The 19,051-nt window shown below is 43.1% G+C and overlaps 1 protein-coding gene across 6 annotated transcripts in view; it reads left to right on the top strand.

Moving 5' to 3' along the window:
* The window catches only part of LOC101742925 (rho guanine nucleotide exchange factor 11), a 167,082-nt gene extending 150,027 nt beyond the window's left edge, over positions 1–17,055 (top strand). For 5 of the 6 annotated variants that reach the window (XM_062675585.1, XM_062675586.1, XM_062675589.1 and 2 more), the window contains 18 exons: positions 7,601–7,704; positions 8,440–8,568; positions 9,648–9,889; positions 10,594–10,778; positions 10,865–11,029; positions 11,133–11,283; positions 11,995–12,113; positions 12,202–12,315; positions 12,391–12,491; positions 13,027–13,228; positions 13,532–13,662; positions 13,748–13,888; positions 14,278–14,397; positions 14,486–14,599; positions 15,092–15,235; positions 15,609–15,794; positions 16,216–16,295; positions 16,685–17,055. In XM_062675585.1, coding sequence (XP_062531569.1) covers positions 7,601–7,704; positions 8,440–8,568; positions 9,648–9,889; positions 10,594–10,778; positions 10,865–11,029; positions 11,133–11,283; positions 11,995–12,113; positions 12,202–12,315; positions 12,391–12,491; positions 13,027–13,228; positions 13,532–13,662; positions 13,748–13,888; positions 14,278–14,397; positions 14,486–14,599; positions 15,092–15,235; positions 15,609–15,794; positions 16,216–16,295; positions 16,685–16,708 — 2,452 coding nt within the window. In that variant the 3' untranslated portion in view covers positions 16,709–17,055. The remainder of the gene's footprint in view (positions 1–7,600; positions 7,705–8,439; positions 8,569–9,647; positions 9,890–10,593; positions 10,779–10,864; positions 11,030–11,132; positions 11,284–11,994; positions 12,114–12,201; positions 12,316–12,390; positions 12,492–13,026; positions 13,229–13,531; positions 13,663–13,747; positions 13,889–14,277; positions 14,398–14,485; positions 14,600–15,091; positions 15,236–15,608; positions 15,795–16,215; positions 16,296–16,684) is intronic. The other variant, XM_062675588.1, reaches the window with a different exon arrangement.
* Positions 17,056–19,051: the final 1,996 nt, after the last annotated feature.

Raw genomic sequence — 19,051 nt, 5'->3', positions numbered from 1 at the left:
CTATAATGATTGTATGTAAAATGAATATAGTATTTGGTTCATCCGTCAAAAGTTCTTTGGAATTTCGACAAGCGGTCGTTAAATCTGGTGCCTGTTTCTCTATCGAAAACGGATTTTAAACATATCTTCAAAAACGTGTTCAAATTGAATCATACAATATTAGTTGAATTTATTCTTGCCGGCTAGTTACTGGCGTGGAAAAATGTAAACTTTCCATATGGAAGCTAGCATAAATTGAGTAGAGACAGATCGAGTGTGCGGGGTGCAATCTCAGGGCGCGCCGTAAGAAAACAAAGTAGCTTCCACGACCATGTAAACTTTCGCTTATTATGTTTGCGAATCATAACGTAAGCTATTAGGGGAGTGTGCGTGGGTGTGGTTTGTGCCAGCTTTGTTGTTTGACAGATGATAAACGGCCCGTCCAGTATGAAGCGGTTACTGGAAGCCATCCCGGTCATCGTTCTCGTCGAACCCGACGCTTGCGACGAAGGGCTCGACGAGTAAATGAACCCTCAGACACAGCCCACTGAGTTTCTCGCCGGATCTTCTCAGTGGGTCGCGTTTTCGATTCGGTGGTAGATTCTGCGAAGCACGGCTCTTGCTAGGGTTCGCGTTAGCAACGTCGTCAGGTTTGAGTCCCGCGAGCTCACCTACTAGTTAAAGTTGCGCTGAAATAACCTTTCCTCAAGGCTATCAGATTAGGTAGGAAAAAAAGGTAGCCATGTTAGACACGAACTGGTTCCACTTTCATTGTGTATTGAATGAGACGAGACAAACAAACAAAAATACATTTGTTATACAGCGACGCGAACCTAGTGTTTCCGACTGTGTATGATCATCGGAAATATATACAAAGAAAAACGTGTTGCACTCGGGACTGCCGCGGTAAAGCTATTGCATAGCATTTTTTATCAACTTATGAAATTATAATTAGACAGTGATAATTTAATATTAAAACAATAATGTAAAAAGACCACGCTATATTAAACATTAATAAAGGCAAAACATTAACTGTCCCCTTCACACTCATAAGCTAGACCGCGCGAGAGATTTTCATGATGCGCATGCAGTGTGACGTCACGCCACGCGCTTATTCACAAACACTACACAAGCGCAACGTGTGAATGTGTTAAACGCGAGCTACATGGTAGGCGGAGTGAGGGGTGGAAGGTTTTTTTCGTTACGGAATTTCATGATTCGGTCGCCGCGCTCAAGGTCTGCGATAAAAGCTATGCAATAGCTTAATAATTAATACAAACATCGAACTTCAATCAGATAATATATTCACCAAAAATATTGACACAAACTAGGAAATGAATCCCGACCTGTTAGCTTAACAATCATAAAATCAAACCGCTTTGTATTTAATTCTCATGAACTCTTCAAACTGGGGTTCGCGACACAAATTAAAAAGTAAACAACTAATTATATCGTAGTTAGTAAGAATGTTAAGGCAATTATCTATATACGTCATCAAAGCCCGCCGTATACGGTCCGTGACGTCACACGCGACAGAACCTTAATATAGTCTCGTCGGCGCTTAACAGATCCCAGTCTCGTATAGTGTGGCCCCGTGACAGCAGCGTGCGCGTTGTTACACGTCCTCACATCTGTCAGTACACGGTCGTCGTGTGTTGTGCTTATTCTATTTGATAAATCGGTTTGTGTTGTGTTAATAGTAAAAGTATTATTAGATCTATTATAAAAAAAGTAATATTAGTGTTGCGTTGTAGAAATTGAGCGTGAACTTTATTTATTGTTTGAGATATTTATTGTCATATGAAAAATGAACGTTTTAATTTATGAAAATTATAAAATTGATGCGTTGTTCTTTGAATCTGAACAATTAGCGTCTTGTGTGAGGAGTGAGGAGTGCCCTGAGAATAGATTCTGTCGTCTCCAATAGTCTCCATACTACCTGAAACCGCTTCGTCCATTGCCCAGTGTACATTTGCCAAAGTACATTTTTGCCAAGCATCAGCCAATTCTGGTGGTTGAAGAATATTCCAAATAAACTGTTTTTTGGTTTACTGGTGGTAGGACCTCTTGTGAGTCCGCGCGGGTAGGTACCACCGCCCTGCCTATTTCTGCCGTAAAGCAGTAATGCGTTTCGGTTTGAAAGGTGGGGCAGCCGTTGTAACTATACTTGAGACCTTAGAACTTATATCTCAAGGTGGGTTGCGCATTTACGTTGTAGATGTCCATGGGTTCCAGTAACCACTTAATATCAGATGGGCTGTGAGCTCGTCCACCCATCTAAGCAATAAAAAAATATATTCAAAATAGATAATGGAAACCTCGTGTTAAATTGCATTTTCCAAATAATTTTATTGACATTTTCCATTTTTCTCTTTGTATATATCATTCAAACGCGCTGTAACTTCGTCTCGAACAATAACATAATAAGCAATGAAAGTATCGTTTCTAACTAACGTTGTTTATATATAATTAAAACACGCAGCGTCGTCCGTCGCGGTGAAACCAGCTCATTTAATACTCACATTAAAATTAATTACCGATGATACTTCAAAATTAATTTCCTCCGGAGTTTTTGCGGGTGTCACAAACTCGATTTTGTTTGCCATTATATGACCATACGAATTAGCTGAACTATAACTTTAATGTTGTAGTTTGGTAGCATGACCGTGATATTAACAATATTATTGTGTGTGCGTCGAGTGAGCAAAAGTATTTTTTTCCAAAATAATAAGTTTTTTGTTTGTTCTTGTTGTTCCACACGGGGCTTATCCGATTCCGTTGAAGCTGTGGCTGCGTTGCGTCCAAGTGAGGGAGCATCAAGATACGGGACTATCCTTCCTTTCCCCCCCACCTATTCGCTAGTAATCTAAGAGGTTATTTCAGCTACGCCGGGACGTGTAGGTGAGCTCACGGGCTCAACCTGAGAGAATGTGCTAACACTAACCCTAGCAAGAGCAGTGCTTCACAGAAACTACCACCGGATCGAAATCGTGACCCACAGAGAAGATTCGGTGAGAAACTCAGTGGGCTGATTAAATTCCTGAACATTGACGTCACTATACAAAAGAGTGCGTTCTCTGTCTAGCATGAAATAAATCTTAAATTGCTCTGTGTTGATCGGGTTGATTTACGGCTTAATGATACAATAAAATGTTAATTTACACGTAGATTGTTCTAGTGTGGGTACTTCTTGCGGTGGATATTAGCCCGCTGGCGTATCTTCGACTTGGGTTCCTCCAAAGCAAAGCGTACGGATCTGCTCATGATAAATAGGCCCTGTTGTTCGTGGACATCAACGATCCAAGGGGCACAGTCAAGCCGCTGCCTACTGCTTATTTGCAGTTAGAACATTGATAAAAAAAGAATGAATCGAAAAATAACTCTGGTTTTAAACAACACTAGCAATTCTAGATGCACGTATCTTTGATTAACATATCTTCTAGGGCATTCGTTGAATACATAGAGGACGTTGAGTTGTCTCATATGGTCATACGGCAATGATATATTGTACTCTTGTGCTGATGGATAATGATTGGACCTTTGTCTTTTAATTGGATAATAGAGTAATAACTTATAATTATAGTATACAGTTGAATAGAAATTTATGAGAAATATTATACTAGATGACGCGCGCAATTATAAAACGCAAACCATAGTTTCTGTATTTTCATGTCATGTAGATCTGTGAAGAAATTCGTCTAAAATCATACCTATCCTATAAGTTCAAAACAAGAAGCAATACATAACTGATCGCCGCGTCAAGGAACATGGTGCTTTGAATATAAGTGTCTCAGTGTAGTGTTGAATTACGTAAACAAAGATGGCGACCGCGCCGCCAAGAGTGTCTAGGAATGTGTCGTTGCCGGCTGGAAGACAGCCCGCCGTCGGTATGCTGGCCCGGAGGACGCTGTCTGAGAGGTACAGTATATTATATAAAATTATGTTTCTGTAATACTTCCGTCTTGTTATTAATCGATTTTCTGTACTTGTGGGCTTAGTGCAGGTTTTTTAACTTCTCGATAGCGTAAAAGTTATTTTCACCGTCACAACAAAGTCATTTTCACAGAGTTCAAAGCGTCTTAAAGTATTGAAACTCGATACAGTTATCAAGGATCGATGACGATGCAATCATTTAATGAAACTGTCATATTATTCTGTGTGCTTAGTGCGAGTTTTCTAACGTACTCGATAGCGTAAAAGTTAACTCAAATTTTTATGGAGTTTGAACGTTTGCCTACGTTTGCGTTAGGGACGGTGTTCCAACTGTATACAAATTTGAGTTAACTTTTACGTTATCGATACGTTCAAAAACTCGCACTAAGCTCACTAGTCGAAGAACATGTTTCAAAACGCCAGATTAACTCGAAATTTGGTATACTTATTAAGGACCGATGACAATTCAATATTAAAAAAAATATTGAAAAAATTTAAATTCAACCAAAAAAAATGAAAAATTAATAATAGTTTAAAAAAAACTAACAAAATATGCTTTTATAGAAAATCCAACTAAAAAATAGAAAAGAAATTTTATTATAATAAATTTGAATTAAATATAGCGTAAGAAAAAATAATTTTATTGTAAAAAAGCGTGGGGTGCTTTTCAAGATATTATCAAAATAACCCTTCTACTCATATCTGTTCATAAAATATTTATAACTGATACCATGCACCCCACGCTTTTTTTTACCAAAAAAGCATTTTTTCTTACACTATTTTTAATTCAAATTTATTAAAAAAAAAATCTATTTTTTTGTTGGATTTTCTATAAAACACGTATTTTGTTAGTTTTTTAAACTATTATTTATTAAAAAGCGTGATCTCTCATAAACGGAGCGTCAAAATAATATATTTTTGTTGATAAAGCAAGTTGGAGATAAAACGAAACGCTTGGTTATCTCTTGGCCCGGTATGCAGCCCGGCCGACAGATAACGACCACTGTTGCGATGCGTACGCTATGGATATTGTTAATGAACATACGGATAGCATTGGTTGCTGCGTGATGCTCATAAGCTATCCTTTTGCTACCGGAGCGAGAGACACAGCTGTGTTGTCGCAAAATTGCTCAGTAATTGCTTCTTAGCAGCTATGCATAAGAATAATGCATGCGGCCCGTCAGCGCAGCCAACATAATCTATATAAAATACAATAGAATAACACTTTCAAAGAATTACTTTTGAAAATGTTATTTAAAATTAAATTAGATGCTCCTATTTTTAATTTAATACGTTGTACATGTCAAGGTGATTAATAAAGTAATGCAAATTTAATTTCTCATTGCGATTACTGCGCACTGTACAAGCGTGTGGGTAGATAATAGTTTAATTGTCTTTAACGTGTTTAATGTCATTGTTCTATGTAACCTCCGTGACGTAATTGTATGGCGGAAGGCTTTTAAGTTCGTATGTCGGGTATGTACCTATTTATTGAAATAAGAAAACGAATATCTTATACCTTTAAACGAGCAATTCTTGTATATTAATATATATATAATATGAATCTCGGATTTCTATAAAATTTAGTATACAGGGGATTTCGGGGGCGATAAATCGATCTAACTACGATTTATTTTCAGAAAATGTTGTTTTATTCGTGTTTTCAATAATCAACTCTTTCCGACATCTATTGGCGAATAATAATACTATTTTTCTTAATTGAGGGCAACTAACCGCTTTAAAGACAACAAGATGGCGTTATCAAAAAAAATCATCATCTAGTTATAGTTATACAACGCAGTAGAGAAACCTATCAAAGTTCTTTTGATAATAATCTATTGCCGATTGACGCGGAGGCTGATTCCACTGAAACCTACATAGGTCGGTAATTAATTTATTGTATCTTTCTCGGGATTTCATCAACATTGGCAATATGTATGATCAATAGCTACTTATGTCCGTCTTTGTAACTAGACTCATCTATACTAATGTATAAATCTACAGTGGTTTTTACGGATGTTCCGTTATAACTACTGAACCATGCATCCGATTGACTTGAAACTTGGTATCCATCTAGAAAATACATGTGCTTAATGGATAGGCTAATATTTATATGAGTGTTGGACTACCTAATAATAATGACAATAAATAATAATGTTAATTTTAAATGCCCAGCGAGGCGGGCGAGTACGGCTGGTTGTATTTAAAATGAGCGAACCTTTACTCCGGTTGGGGCAGGGAGAATACAGAACTCTTCTCCTCCACGTTCTCACGAGCTTCAGATAAAGTCAATGCACCATGTTTATTCTCAAATTTTCGTGAGATTTTTTTAAAGCGATCTCGCAATTTCCTACCTTCCTTTTATTCTATAGTGTGTCTAGAACCACAGAAAACGTTGTTTGACCAATGCTCGAACAACGACCAATAGCGTGGAAAATTAGGATTGGATTATATTATTTGAAGCACTTCGTGGAAGCTGCGTCTGATGCATACCTGAAATATCTTCGGACCGTCCAATGCGCAGCAAAAAGCTTCTGACGTAATCTAAACACGTAACTCAATTAGTGAAATGCTTCTAACTCCGGACGGGATTAGCCAATTTCAATCTGTTTGTGATTGAGTTTCCTCTGAGATTTCACTTGGGTGGCCGCTGCTCTCACTCACTACATACAATAACGGTGTGCTTAGTGCGAGCTTTATAACGTTCTCGATAGCGTAAAAGTTAGCTCATATATTTTTTATTTTTTATTTATTACTTAGATGGATGGACGAGCTCACAGCCCACCTGGTGTTAAGTGGTTACTGGAGCCCGTGGACATCTACAACATAAATGCGCCCCTCACTTTGAGATATAAGTTCTAAGATCTCAGTATAGTTACAACGGCTGCCCCACCCTTCAAACCGAAACGCATTACTGCTTCACGGCAGCAATAGGCAGGGCGCTGGTACGCGCGGACTCACAAGAGGTCCTATCACCAGTAAAAAAAAATTAAGGAAATATTTGTATGGAATGGGATCATTTGTGTACGTTTGCCGCTAGGGGCGCTGTTCCAACTGCATACAAAGTTGGGCTAACTCGTACTCTATCGAGCACGTTAAAAAACTCGCACTAAGCCTACATAACAGAAAACAGCTTTACTATATCATCGCGTGTAGAGCACACCGTCCCGATGGGCTCTGATCAAATCTGCTCATCGACAGCACGGGACACCAGTGTAACGTGGCTTGCAGTAAAATATTAACCTTCAATTATGCTCTAATTAGAAAAATTAAACAGCATAACAGTCTATGTTAGTTTTTAGACAAATCTTTTGCAACGTTCTTAACTGAAAAAAAAAAGTTTTTATTGTCATAGGAATTATGTATTATTGAACAAACTAAGCGATCTAAATATATTTTGTTTGATAGATTTTTTTGTGGAAATTGCTAAATCAGAAAAGGATGCGTCAAGCGAGTCTACATTTACTTACAACAACGATCGAAAGGATAGGACTAGAATGTTCCATGTAAGCGTACCACGCGGTCCCGGGTACTTGAGACCTTTTAGAACTTGTGTCTCAAGGTGGGTGGCGCATTTACGCCGTAGATGTCTATGGGCTCCAGTAACCACTTAATATCAGGTGGGCTGTGAGCTCGTCCACCCATCTAAGCAATAAAAAAATAAAATAAAATCCTCCTCCGCTTGCAGTGACTTGGAGCCCGGGGCGCCGACGGCCCCCTCCGGCAGCTCGAGCAGCTCGAGCTTATCATCCCGGAGCAATGAGAGCAACACCGTCGTAGCCGAACAACAAGGTAAGCAGCCAGCGCTTCTCAAATGCTATCCAGCTTGGTGACAACGATAATTTGGAAACCGTCGGTGATAAACTCTAAATTGCGACTGCTTCAAAATAATTAAATATGTGCACTCCCTACAATCTCCTCTCTCACTTAAAGAACGTAGAGGTTGGTTCGGAAAGTTGCGTTTTAGCGCTTATTTGTGACGCACGATCGTAGTTGGGCCTCGCCCCACGGCAGCCCCCTCGTGTAGTCTTTGATTAAGTTTTATGAAGACATGTAGCTTCTGCAGAAATTACCTACGTTATAAATTGTAGTAAATAATATAATATTAAAAAAGGATAAGACGTCTGGTGCATTCGTGTTGAGCGATGTACCGGCGTTCGGATCTCAGGCGGGTACCAAAATGTTCACGATTGACTTCGACGGTGAAAGGAATAACATCGTATAATAAAAATCAAACCCGCAAAATTATAATTTGCGTAATTACTGGTGGTAGGACCTCTTGTGTATCCGCACGGGTAGGTACTACCACCCTGCCTATTTCGGCCGTAAAGCAGTAATGCGTTTCGGTTTGAAGCGTGGGGAACTATACTGAGACCTTAGAACTCGTATTTCAAGGTGGGTAGCGGTATTTATGTTGTAGATGTCTATGGGCTCCACTAACCACTCAACACCAGGTGTGATATCGTCCACCCATCTATGTAATAAATAAGAAAATAGATGTATAAATGTTTGTTTTGTGTCCCGCAGCCACACAGTCGGACTGGTCCGAGGAGGACGAGCCGCTGGCCGCGCAGTGGGTGGACAGCGTGCCCCCCCACGTGCTGGACGCGCTCGACCTCAGCGCCAGGCTCCGCAAGCGGCAGGAGGTCATACACGGTGCGTTGTGCACACTAACTACTCTTTACTACCAAGTTATTAATGAATATTTCTCGACGCAGGTCGTCATTACTTGTATAGTGCCAACGCGGCGAACAGTTTTTAATACGCTTTTATTAGCTTCAGACGTATGTATGTATGTTTGTAACGGAATCTTTGAACATGATTTTGAAACCCTACAAAAGGTCGGATTAACTTGAAATTTGTCATACTTATTAAGGACCGATGACAATTCAATATTTAAAAAAATATATTGAAAACATTGAAAATTAATTAAAAAATGAAAAATAAATAATAGTTTAAAAAAACTAACAAAATACGCTTTTATAGAAAATCTAACTAATAAATAGAAAATAAATTTTATTTTACTAATTTATATTATTATATTTTATTAATTTAATTTTACACTATAGACAAATAATATTAAGACAAACAATTTTAATCTATTCTCAATTAGATCACTGACTGCTACAATAAAAAAAAGAGTATATAAAACATGCGTGTGTGTAAAATACATGGTAGTGTGTGTAATGTTTTTATTTTCACTTAATGTATTTTTAATGCACAATAAAAAAAAATGTTAGCATTCTGCACTTCTCCTCTATATTCTCTATAAGTGTAAGAAATTTCATATTCCTCCGTCCGCGTAATTTTCGTAAAAAGGGGTACAAAGTTTTTGTTTCTACGTGAAATTATTATATTAGATATTAAACACAATACAATTTAATATGATATGAAATGTCAATAATTTTTTCATGATCAGATATGAAATTAAATACAAATACATAGCTGTATGGTAATGAAACTGTGAAAATATCTCCCATCACGTTTAAATCTGCTTTCAGACTTCACTATACTATAGTGCCATATAGTATAGCAGTCTATACTTAGCCAATAATATATAGTACAGTAGTGTGAACGTGTCCTTAACTATGTATGGTCTGCGATATTGTTGTGTTATGAGCTATTATATTATAGCATAGTCTGAAAGCAGCTTAACGTATAATCAATGAAAGCTAATCTATGTGTCGCTTGTCAAGGAATGTTTAGTGATGAATGGGTGCGCGTCTCCTCCACAGAGCTAATAGTGTCTGAGGGCTCCCACGTCCGCTGGCTCAAAGTCCTGGGCGGCGTGTTCCTGCGCGGCCTAGAAGCGCAGCCGAGCTTACTGCCCCCCGACGAGCTGAGAGCTTTGTTCCCAAACTTACCGGCCGTGAGAGAGAGGCACCAGCGGCTCTACTGCTCGCTGAAAGCTCTCAGAGCGGTGCCCGCCAACCCGCTGGTCACCATCCGACCATTAGCTGATGCTATTCTGGAGACGGTACGTGGATTTACTGTTCGATTGAATGGGGGGAAATAAAATAACTTTATCGATATTATAAACTTACTTGCAGGTTATGGACTGTGTGTTTTTGATCTTTATTCGCTGAGGTTCGCGTGGTGTGTCGGAAGGCACAACTAGGTACAATAGTAAATGCTTCTATGGGTATTTCATAAAGTTCAATAATTCAACAAGTCTATTATAATGATCACTGTTCCTTCGGCGGTCCGCCCACGAGTCCTTCGGGAAACCACAGACATCAGGCGCTAGTGGGCTTACCATTGCTGTGGTACCCGTGCTGGAAATGGCCATCTTTCAAACCAAAATTAATTACTATTTCATGGTGAAAATATTAAGGAATTAGTTTTTTTTTATTGCTCAGATGGGTAGACGAGCACACAGCCCACCTGGTATTAAGTGGTTACTGGAGCCCATAGACATCTACAACGTAAATGCGCCACCCACCTTGAGATATAAGTTCTAAGGTCTCAGGTATAGATACAACGGCTGCCCCACCCTTCAAACCGAAACGCATTACTGCTTCACGGCAGAAATAGGCAGGGTGGTGGTACCTACCCGCGCGGACTCACAAGAGGTCCTACCACCGGTAAATTTGGGTCGCTGGTCGCTTTATCGCCGGTGGAGGGAAGTCATAGTTTTTTAAAGCAGTCATTTTAGTTATTATTATCAATTAATTCGTTCAGCTGGGCGATCCGGGCTACGCCCCGTGCCTGTCCCGGTTCTGCAGCGGACAGCGCCTCGCGCTGGACGTGCTCCGGGAGCGGAGACGGAAGAACAAGGAGCTGCACCAGTTCCTGTCCAGCAAGGAGCAGCTGCCGCTCTGCGGGCGCCTGCAGCTCAGGGACCTGCTGGCCTGTGTGTGGCAGAGGTCAGTGCCGCCTGTCCCACACCAGTTCACCTAGGAGATCTGCTGTTGATGAGTCCACAGTACAGTTGAGCGTTGTCCGTCCACAGGCTGACAAAGTACCAGCTGCTGCTGGAGAACATCCTGAAGACGGTATCGGAGGGCGACGAGGAGAGCGCGGAGGACGTGGGGCGGCTGCGGCGCGCGCTCGCCGTCGCCAAGGACGTGCTGCACGGAGTCGACACCGCCGTGCGCACCGCAGAGAACGAGCACAGGTGCGCCCCCCCCCAACCCCCCGCACTGTCCCCCCGCACCGCCCCCCCCGCCCCGTCCCCCCGCCCCCGCCGAGCCTGCGAGTGAGCGCCGAGCGTGTTGCAGGTTGCGCAGCATCCAGCAGAAGCTGGAGGTCCGCGTGCCGGCCGGCGGCGAGTGGGAGGAGCTGCGCCGGCTCGACCTCACGCAGCGCGCCCTCCGCCTCGAGGGAGACCTGGCCATCCGAGGAGACTCCACCAAGAAGATACACGTGCTGGTGAGGCCCCACACACTGAAAACCGTACACTTGTGTTTTTTTCACCGAGACAACTTTTTATTAAGATTTATGAACGGTCCCCTCTCTAGAGTTACTAGTGCAGAAGTTGAACTTCATACAATATTTACTTCCATTATCCTACTCGATGATTGCACTGACTAGGCGTCTGAAGGTTGTCAGGGCTCAGCGTCCTGTACCTGCCCTCAGGATCGGTCCCCGGGCGGTCCCCGGTACGGTATTGTTGCGGTCACTTCCTCCGACAGTCGGTGCAAGTCAGATGCATTCATTACTTAAACAGGCCTTTTAAATTTAGCTTAAATATTTTTTCTACATAGACTTATAATTAATATAAATAAACACTAATTTTCTTGTTCGTTCTTTGTCTAAGCTGTCTCAAGTGCTGTACACCCGCGCCCCCCGTACTCACGGAGCCCCCTACGCTCCTTATCTTATTAAAAAAATGATTACCATGTTAATTATATATTGAATTAGTAGATACAACTATAATTTTCAATCACTGTAATTGTGTTAAAAAAAATTCTGCATAAATTGGAGACTCGGAACTCATGTTTCAAAGAGGGTGGTGGCATTAACGTGGTTGTCTATGGGCTCTGGTGACTACTTAACACTAGACGAGCCATGAGATCTTCCAGCAATTTTAGCAATTAAATTATAAATAAAAGAATGACGTATTAAATCGGTACATTCCAGGCGTTGATGCTAGAAGACAGTTTGGTCCTGCTGCAGCGGGAGGGCGACAAGTTCGTGCTGAAGCCGATCCCGCAGTCCAGCAGCGCGCAGCACCAGCTGCTGTCGCCGCTCGTCAAGTGGTATGGCTCTTCCCCCCAACCCCCGCCTCAAGCCCCCGCACCATGCCCCCCCGCCCCCGCAGTGACTCAGCTGTGCTCTCACCCGCAGGGACAAGGTGCTGTTCCGGCCCAACGCGGCCGTCAGGAACACGTTCTTCCTCATGAACATCAACGGCGTCCAGATGCACGAGCTCTCCGCCAGCAGCGCGCAGGAGTACGCCGCGTGAGTGTCGCCCCCTCGCCCTCGCCTTCCCCGCCACCCGACCCCTGTGTTACATTGCTCCGTTTGTTTCAACAGCTGGGTCAAGCACATAGAAGAGGCTCCGCTGGCAAAGCTGACCGAGTTGAAGTCGAGCCTGACGCCTTCCCACCAGACCAGCCGCTCCGTCGACGACACGGGTCAGTATGTCACAAAACGACCTTACTGGTTTATGCGCTGACGCAATGTTAAAAAACTTATTTACCGACATCAAAAAGTATAGTCAGCATAATTTTATTTTTCGAAGTGAAACTTCTTTAGGCGTGTTGAGAGTAAAATTTAACTCGCGACAAATTCGTTACGGCTAGAGAGAAAAGATACAATTTAGGACGAGCGAGAGTGAGAGAATAGATGTCATCTCGCGAACCACTCGACCGTGGAGAGAGGGAAAGGACAAAGCGAGCTAGGTCGTTTCTCTTATACACAGCATTCCTTATTACAAGGGAAATGTGATTTGACGTAGATTTAATTTAAAATTTGAGGAATGATGTAAACCACTATAGAAGTTTCACTTCTTTCTCGTGCACCATTTATTTCAACAATATTTATGCTTTTTAAATTACTTACATAATATATGGAAAGAAATATAATTTAGATATTTTGAACATATTTTGTCCTTTTAAGAATCTTACAGAACTAACAAGGTCGCCCTTAACGTGTCGTGTCATCTGCCAGGCGCCAGCGTGTCGCGCAACCCCTCCGACGCGTCGGAGAAGTCGCCCCTCCCCGCCGACGAGCCCTCGCCGCCAGAGCGAGACGGGACCTCCGCCGACCGGAGCCCCGCCGAGAGCGAGAGGGACGACAACACCCCCACCAGACTCGAGGAGAGGCGCTCCCTGGACAAGGAGGAAGTGTCCGACAGAGAGGAGAAGCACACGTGAGTTGATTCTCCTCGCGGCGCGCCCAAGTGTGGGCTGTGGGTGACGTCATATGTGTGTACATTCCCATGAGGTAACGAAATGATGTGAAATATGACGACAGAACAGTTTTTATTGATTTTATAATTGACTCATATGTGTCGTCAGTGCTCAACCAACAAGTTTCAATATAAAAGGATGCTGTCTAACTGCAGGTCCCACTGCGCCCTCCCAGTGTCTGGAGTTATGACATTTTGATATTGTGTATTTTTTGTTCTGACTGAAATTGGTCACCGGTGAAGTAGTTGTCTGTGCGTGTGCAGGCCGCGGCGGCCGACGGTGGGCTGCATCAGCACGCACGTGTGCGCGCCCCCCGCCCCCCTGCAGGGCCCCGCCGCGCTGGCCGTGCGCGAGCCGCCCGTGCACACCGCGCGCACAGTCTGCACGCCGGAAGGTACGCCCCCCCGCCCGCGCCCCCCGGGCCACCCCCGTGCCCCCCGCGCCCCCCGCCCCCGCTCACCCGCGCGCCCTGCTTGCAGAGTACCTGCGGCGCCTGGACTCGCAGATCCGGCGCGCGATGCTGGCCAAGCGCGACATCGTGGCCGACATGCTGGGCGTGCCGCGCCGCGACTACGAGCAGCTGGCCGAGCTGTGCGTGGCCGACACGCTGGGGACCGTCGGTGTGTACACGACATCTTTTATTTATTTTTTATTGCTTAGATGGGTGGACGATCTCACAGCCAACCTGGTGTTAAGTGGTTACCGGAGCCCATAGATATTTACAATGTAAATGCGCCACCTATCTTGGGATATAAGTTATAAGGTCTCAGTATAGTTACAACGGCTGCCCCACCCTTCAAGCCAAAATGCATTACCGCTTCACGGCAGAAACAGGTGGGGCGGTGGTACCTACCCGTGCGGACTCATAAGAGGTCCGACCACCAGTAAAAACCACCAAAACATTACTAACACACCAGGCTCCCTCTGAAGCGCGCCCGCTCTGACGTAGTAGCGTAGTAGCGTAGTAGGTTACATTACGGAGCCTGACCGCCCGTTGTTCACTCGACAGACATAGACCAGGAGCTGCGTTCGACGGGCGACCGGCTCTCCCGCTCCGACAGCGTGGAGGAGGAGGGCGACAGGGCGGAGCCGGACGTGCACCAGCTGCTGCTGGCGACGTTCGCGCAGGGTGAGTGTCGCGGGAGGGGGAGGGGGAGGGGAAGGGGGAGGGGGCGCCTCGCTGGGTGCGTGTGTACTGACGTGCGTGTTGTCCGCAGCGGACGAGATCCTGTCGTGCGTGCGGCGCGGCCTGCGCGCGTCCGAGCCCGCCGCCGTGCTGGCGCGCGCCCGCCCGCCCCGCGCCGCCAGGCACCTCGCCGCCGACGACCTGAGTAATTGTTTGCTTATACGTTTATACTAGCTGACTTCTTTATATATTTTTTTTATTGCCTTTGTAGGCAGACGAGCAATACGGTTCATTAATTGTGAGTGGCTATCTTCTTTAGTAATACCAGGGGCAGAACCGAGTCGCTACCTACCGTAAAATACCGTGACAACTGACGCGTCTCAGACACATTCGAAATTTTAGAACTTGTTTAATTAATTAAATTAAAGTTTAATTAATTAAATTTATGAACCGTAGACAATTCAATTATTTCAAATTAATAGCTTCTTACTGATAATAGAACGTTTAGTGAGCCCGCACGGACCACCGTCCTGCCAATTTTTGTTGCGAAATATGTTGCGGTTAGAAAGGTGGAACAGCCCTCACACAAGCAATTGTGATCTCGGCCTCACATGTTTAGAGGCTCGGCGATGTGTACGTTGTCCGCGGGCTCCACTAATCAAACCCTCATATTTATTCTGCTGTTTCTGTCGCGTAGTTCCACTAGCGCCGCTGTCGCCCGAGGGCGGGGCGGGGGCTGAGGGCGCGGAGCGGCGCGGGGCGGGGGGCACGTGCGCGCCCTGCGCCGCCGGAGCCCCGCCCCCCGACGCCGGGGAGGGCGGCGCCCTGGACGACAGCTACGGTCAGTGCCATGTCTCTCTTAACTACGATATTTTGAACATTCAGTTTTATTTTGGCTCAACTATAACTATGGTGAAAATACATCGACCAACTGGACTATTCTATCCCACCTGTCCGCGGCACGCTCCTGTGAGTATGTAAGCGCGTGTTATATGTACATGTGGAACGGCTGAGCGGTTGTCATGTATGTTGTCGCTGTAACGTTATGTAAAATTATTAATTTGAATTGATTTTCGGACATCTTGTAACGTATAGTTTGGTCGCTGTAGGTTTGGCTGGAGGAGATTTAGATTTGTACCTATACAATCTCTTATTCGTATTGAATAACTATTTCTATTGTGTGTATCGATAACGAGGAGTATATCTCTGGACAGAAGGCGAGGTGTCGGCGCAGGAGCTGGCGTGTCGCGTGGCCGGTGCGGCCCTGGGGCTGCAGGACGCGGCGCGGCGGCTGCTGGTGGCGTGCACCGCGCCCGCCGCCGCGCCGCCGCGCCTGCGGGAGCACCTCGCCGTGCTCAGCGAGACCAACCACCGCCTCGCGCACCGCGCCCTGCGAGCACGTACGCACCCCACCCCATATACACGGCTATATAGATATCCGACTAATGTAGAAATATTACTATGCGCTAAGAATTCAGGATAAATAAAAATTTTACCAAAGTATAAATTAAAACTGTATTCAATACTTAGAACACTTAACGAACACTTGAAATTCTCAATTCTCAATTCGCTTGTTTCGCTTCGAGTAGTTCCGATTACTGACTGACTGCGTGCCATCTCTATATCGCTTTTATAGTCGATACGATATCTCTAGAATTGTCGAGAACATTCCCGTGTGTTTCCGCTATTTGACAATAGATGGTGTTGTACTTCTCGAGTGTTCTAGATGCTGCCAAAATTTTCGATATTCGTTTCGGCTATTCGGCGACAGATGGCGTAACAATACTATTATTTATTGATATAATGATTTTATGTTTCCAGAACAAGCGGCGCCGGACGCGACCGCCGACACGGACGCGGCGCCCGGAGCTGCGACACCGGTCAGTGCATCGCAACTAGACGTACTAAATAATTCATAGCCTAAAGATACCATTGAAATTTAAAATTAAAATATTAAACTTTGTTTTTTTAGACGGCCACACTATTTCTGAAACCCCATTTAACACGCTTTCACTGCATATGACGTCATTTGGGGCCAAACGTACGAGCTAAGCATAGAAACATGAAACAAATAAAAACATGCGTTGTGATTAGTGTTCGATATGAATAGATTTTTAAATTAATAATTTTATTTAATTGTCAATTAAAATTTGAATGATTAATATTTAAAATTAATACCAATTGTGTTATAGTTTAAATTTGACTAAAATCTATTGTACCTATTTCTCACATTGCTTTTATTCGTGTCCGCCCCCACAACTGCTAACAGCAAATGCATATATTCCCCCAGGAGCAGGCGAGCAACGGAGGGTGATCTCTCATCTCAATAAAATACGTAAAAACTAAACCAAAATCGGAACTCGACGAGGCACGGGCCCCGCGGGACTGGACGGACGTGACGTCACGGGCCCGCATCGGTCCGGCCAGCGTCCGGCCAGCATCCGGGCAACATCCGGGCGCTTTCCAGCATTACTGTCGTAAATAATGTTAACCGCTATCGAATACGAAAAATGTATATTTTGTAATAAAATGATATATTGTTTATTTAGCTTTATCTTATTGTTATATGTAATAAATAAATGATTCCATACGTAAGTCTGTATGTGAGCGGCCCGCGAGTGGCGCGCCTGTGTTATATCGTCATTATAATTATTACGAAATTATGCGAGTTTTATTTCAAATGTGAGTGTCGACCGAGCCACCAACCCAGGGCGACCCGGGACTGTGTTACAAGCTAATAAATAAAAACACTTTATGAGGAAATTGTTTATAGAAGTAAACATTAATTTTGGTTGACGCGTTAAAATTCTGGTGGTAGGACCTCTTGTGAGTCCGCACGGGTAGGTACCACCACCCTGCCTATTTCTGCCGTGAAGCAGTAATGCGTTTCGGTTCGAAGGGTGGGGCAGCCGTTGTAACTATACTGAGACCTTAGAACTTATATCTCAAGGTGGGTGGCGCATTTACGTTGTAGATGTCTATGGCCTTTAGTAACCACTTAATACCAGGTGGGCTGTGAGCTCGTCCACCCATCAAAGCAATAAAAAAAAACCACACGAATTTGAAACGAAAATAATTTGTTTGGTCGAATTATAAGATAACTTCACTGAATAGGAACTCCTTTCTTTGATTTTCAGCCTTATCTGTATGTAAATACTAAAGAAACATTGAAAAAATCACGTGGAGTCGATTCAGCGCGGTTCTGTGTTCCGGCCGCGGCATACTAAAGGCTAAAACTTAAATTTTATAAAAAACTAGTGAACCTCAGTCACGCCACGTTGTGGGTGTCGCCAATGGTGTGTATCTTTTCGATATCAGCCATTAATAAAAAAAAACAGAAATTTCCATTTTAATATTTATTTTGAAAATATAGACCATTTAACTGAAACTTTCTTAACATTTTTTTAAATAATCATTGTAGTTATTTTAACTTTTGGTATCTAAATGAAAATATTAAATAGAAATAACCAAAAACAGATAAAGTATGTACAAGAAACACAAAAAAAAAAAAAAACGAACAGAAAATTCTCCCAATGGCATCTTGCAATGAATATAATAACAGGGAGGGTTGAGAAACAGTTAACTAACCACCGCTATTACACGTTTAAGCCTGAAGAAACACAAAATAGATACATTCACACAACTTCACTCCTCGCGTTCCCGCCAAAAAGACCTGGCAGTTGTATTATCTATGGTTTCATTTGTTCAACTTAAACAAATATGTCTTATCTATGGTCCAAACAGGAAAGGCAAAGGTAACCTAATATGAAAAGTAATATGGAGCGAGAAATGGTATGGATGCACTGAAGAGAAGCTGATTTATTTGAGACTATGACTGGGATGAATGAAACGAGATGAGGTGGGATGAAATAAAGTTTTCTACGAGGTAGTACAGCATCGGTTATACACCGCATTGACAGATACGACGACAAGTTTTAAAGTATTCTTCACCCGCGCTTTGAGTTGAAATTAGAGTGTTTTGAGGTTATAGACAAGATCCAAAACTGACATTAGTAGTAAACAGAATACGTAGCTGCACAGCCTGCACTATTTAATTTAATAGAGGTAAACAAAGGTAAAAACTTTGGATTAAAAAAAATTGACAATTAGAGATTTATTTTCATAAAAAATTGGCTTTCAATGGCATTAAAGAATTAGTACTTAACGCTGATGAAAACGTCGGTAACGTTATCCGCTGTGGCTCTCTCTAGCAGAGATCCATGGTAACACACGGAAACTAGTCTCAAATATGAACGGTTTATCTCATTATGCATTTTGTTCGATTTATTTGTATAACATTAGATTATTAACACTCCTTGTATGTAAAGCGTTACGGCTAATCACTGTCATATTTCTATTATTTTAAATCACAAACATATTGGTCCTTTTATCGAACTAACCCCTGTATATATATTGTGTGCGTCTTATTTGTTTTAGGTAAATCAACAGAGATCCTGTCATCAAACATTCTTAGCTACTCACTTAATTCTTAGTGAATATCTGTGACCTTGCTCGTTCACGAAGCCCGCTATAGAAAGCAGAGTATTAATAAATACACTTGACATTGGCGAAATCTAAAAGGAAACGCCATAAACCTAAGAGATAGATAGATAGATATTGGTCAGTGTTATAGAAAGTGCTACACAACACTCATGTA

This window comes from Bombyx mori, chromosome 24 (genome assembly GCF_030269925.1).
Source record: "Bombyx mori chromosome 24, ASM3026992v2".
NCBI lineage: Eukaryota > Metazoa > Arthropoda > Insecta > Lepidoptera > Bombycidae > Bombyx > Bombyx mori.
This window is presented reverse-complemented; position numbering and strand designations above follow the sequence as displayed.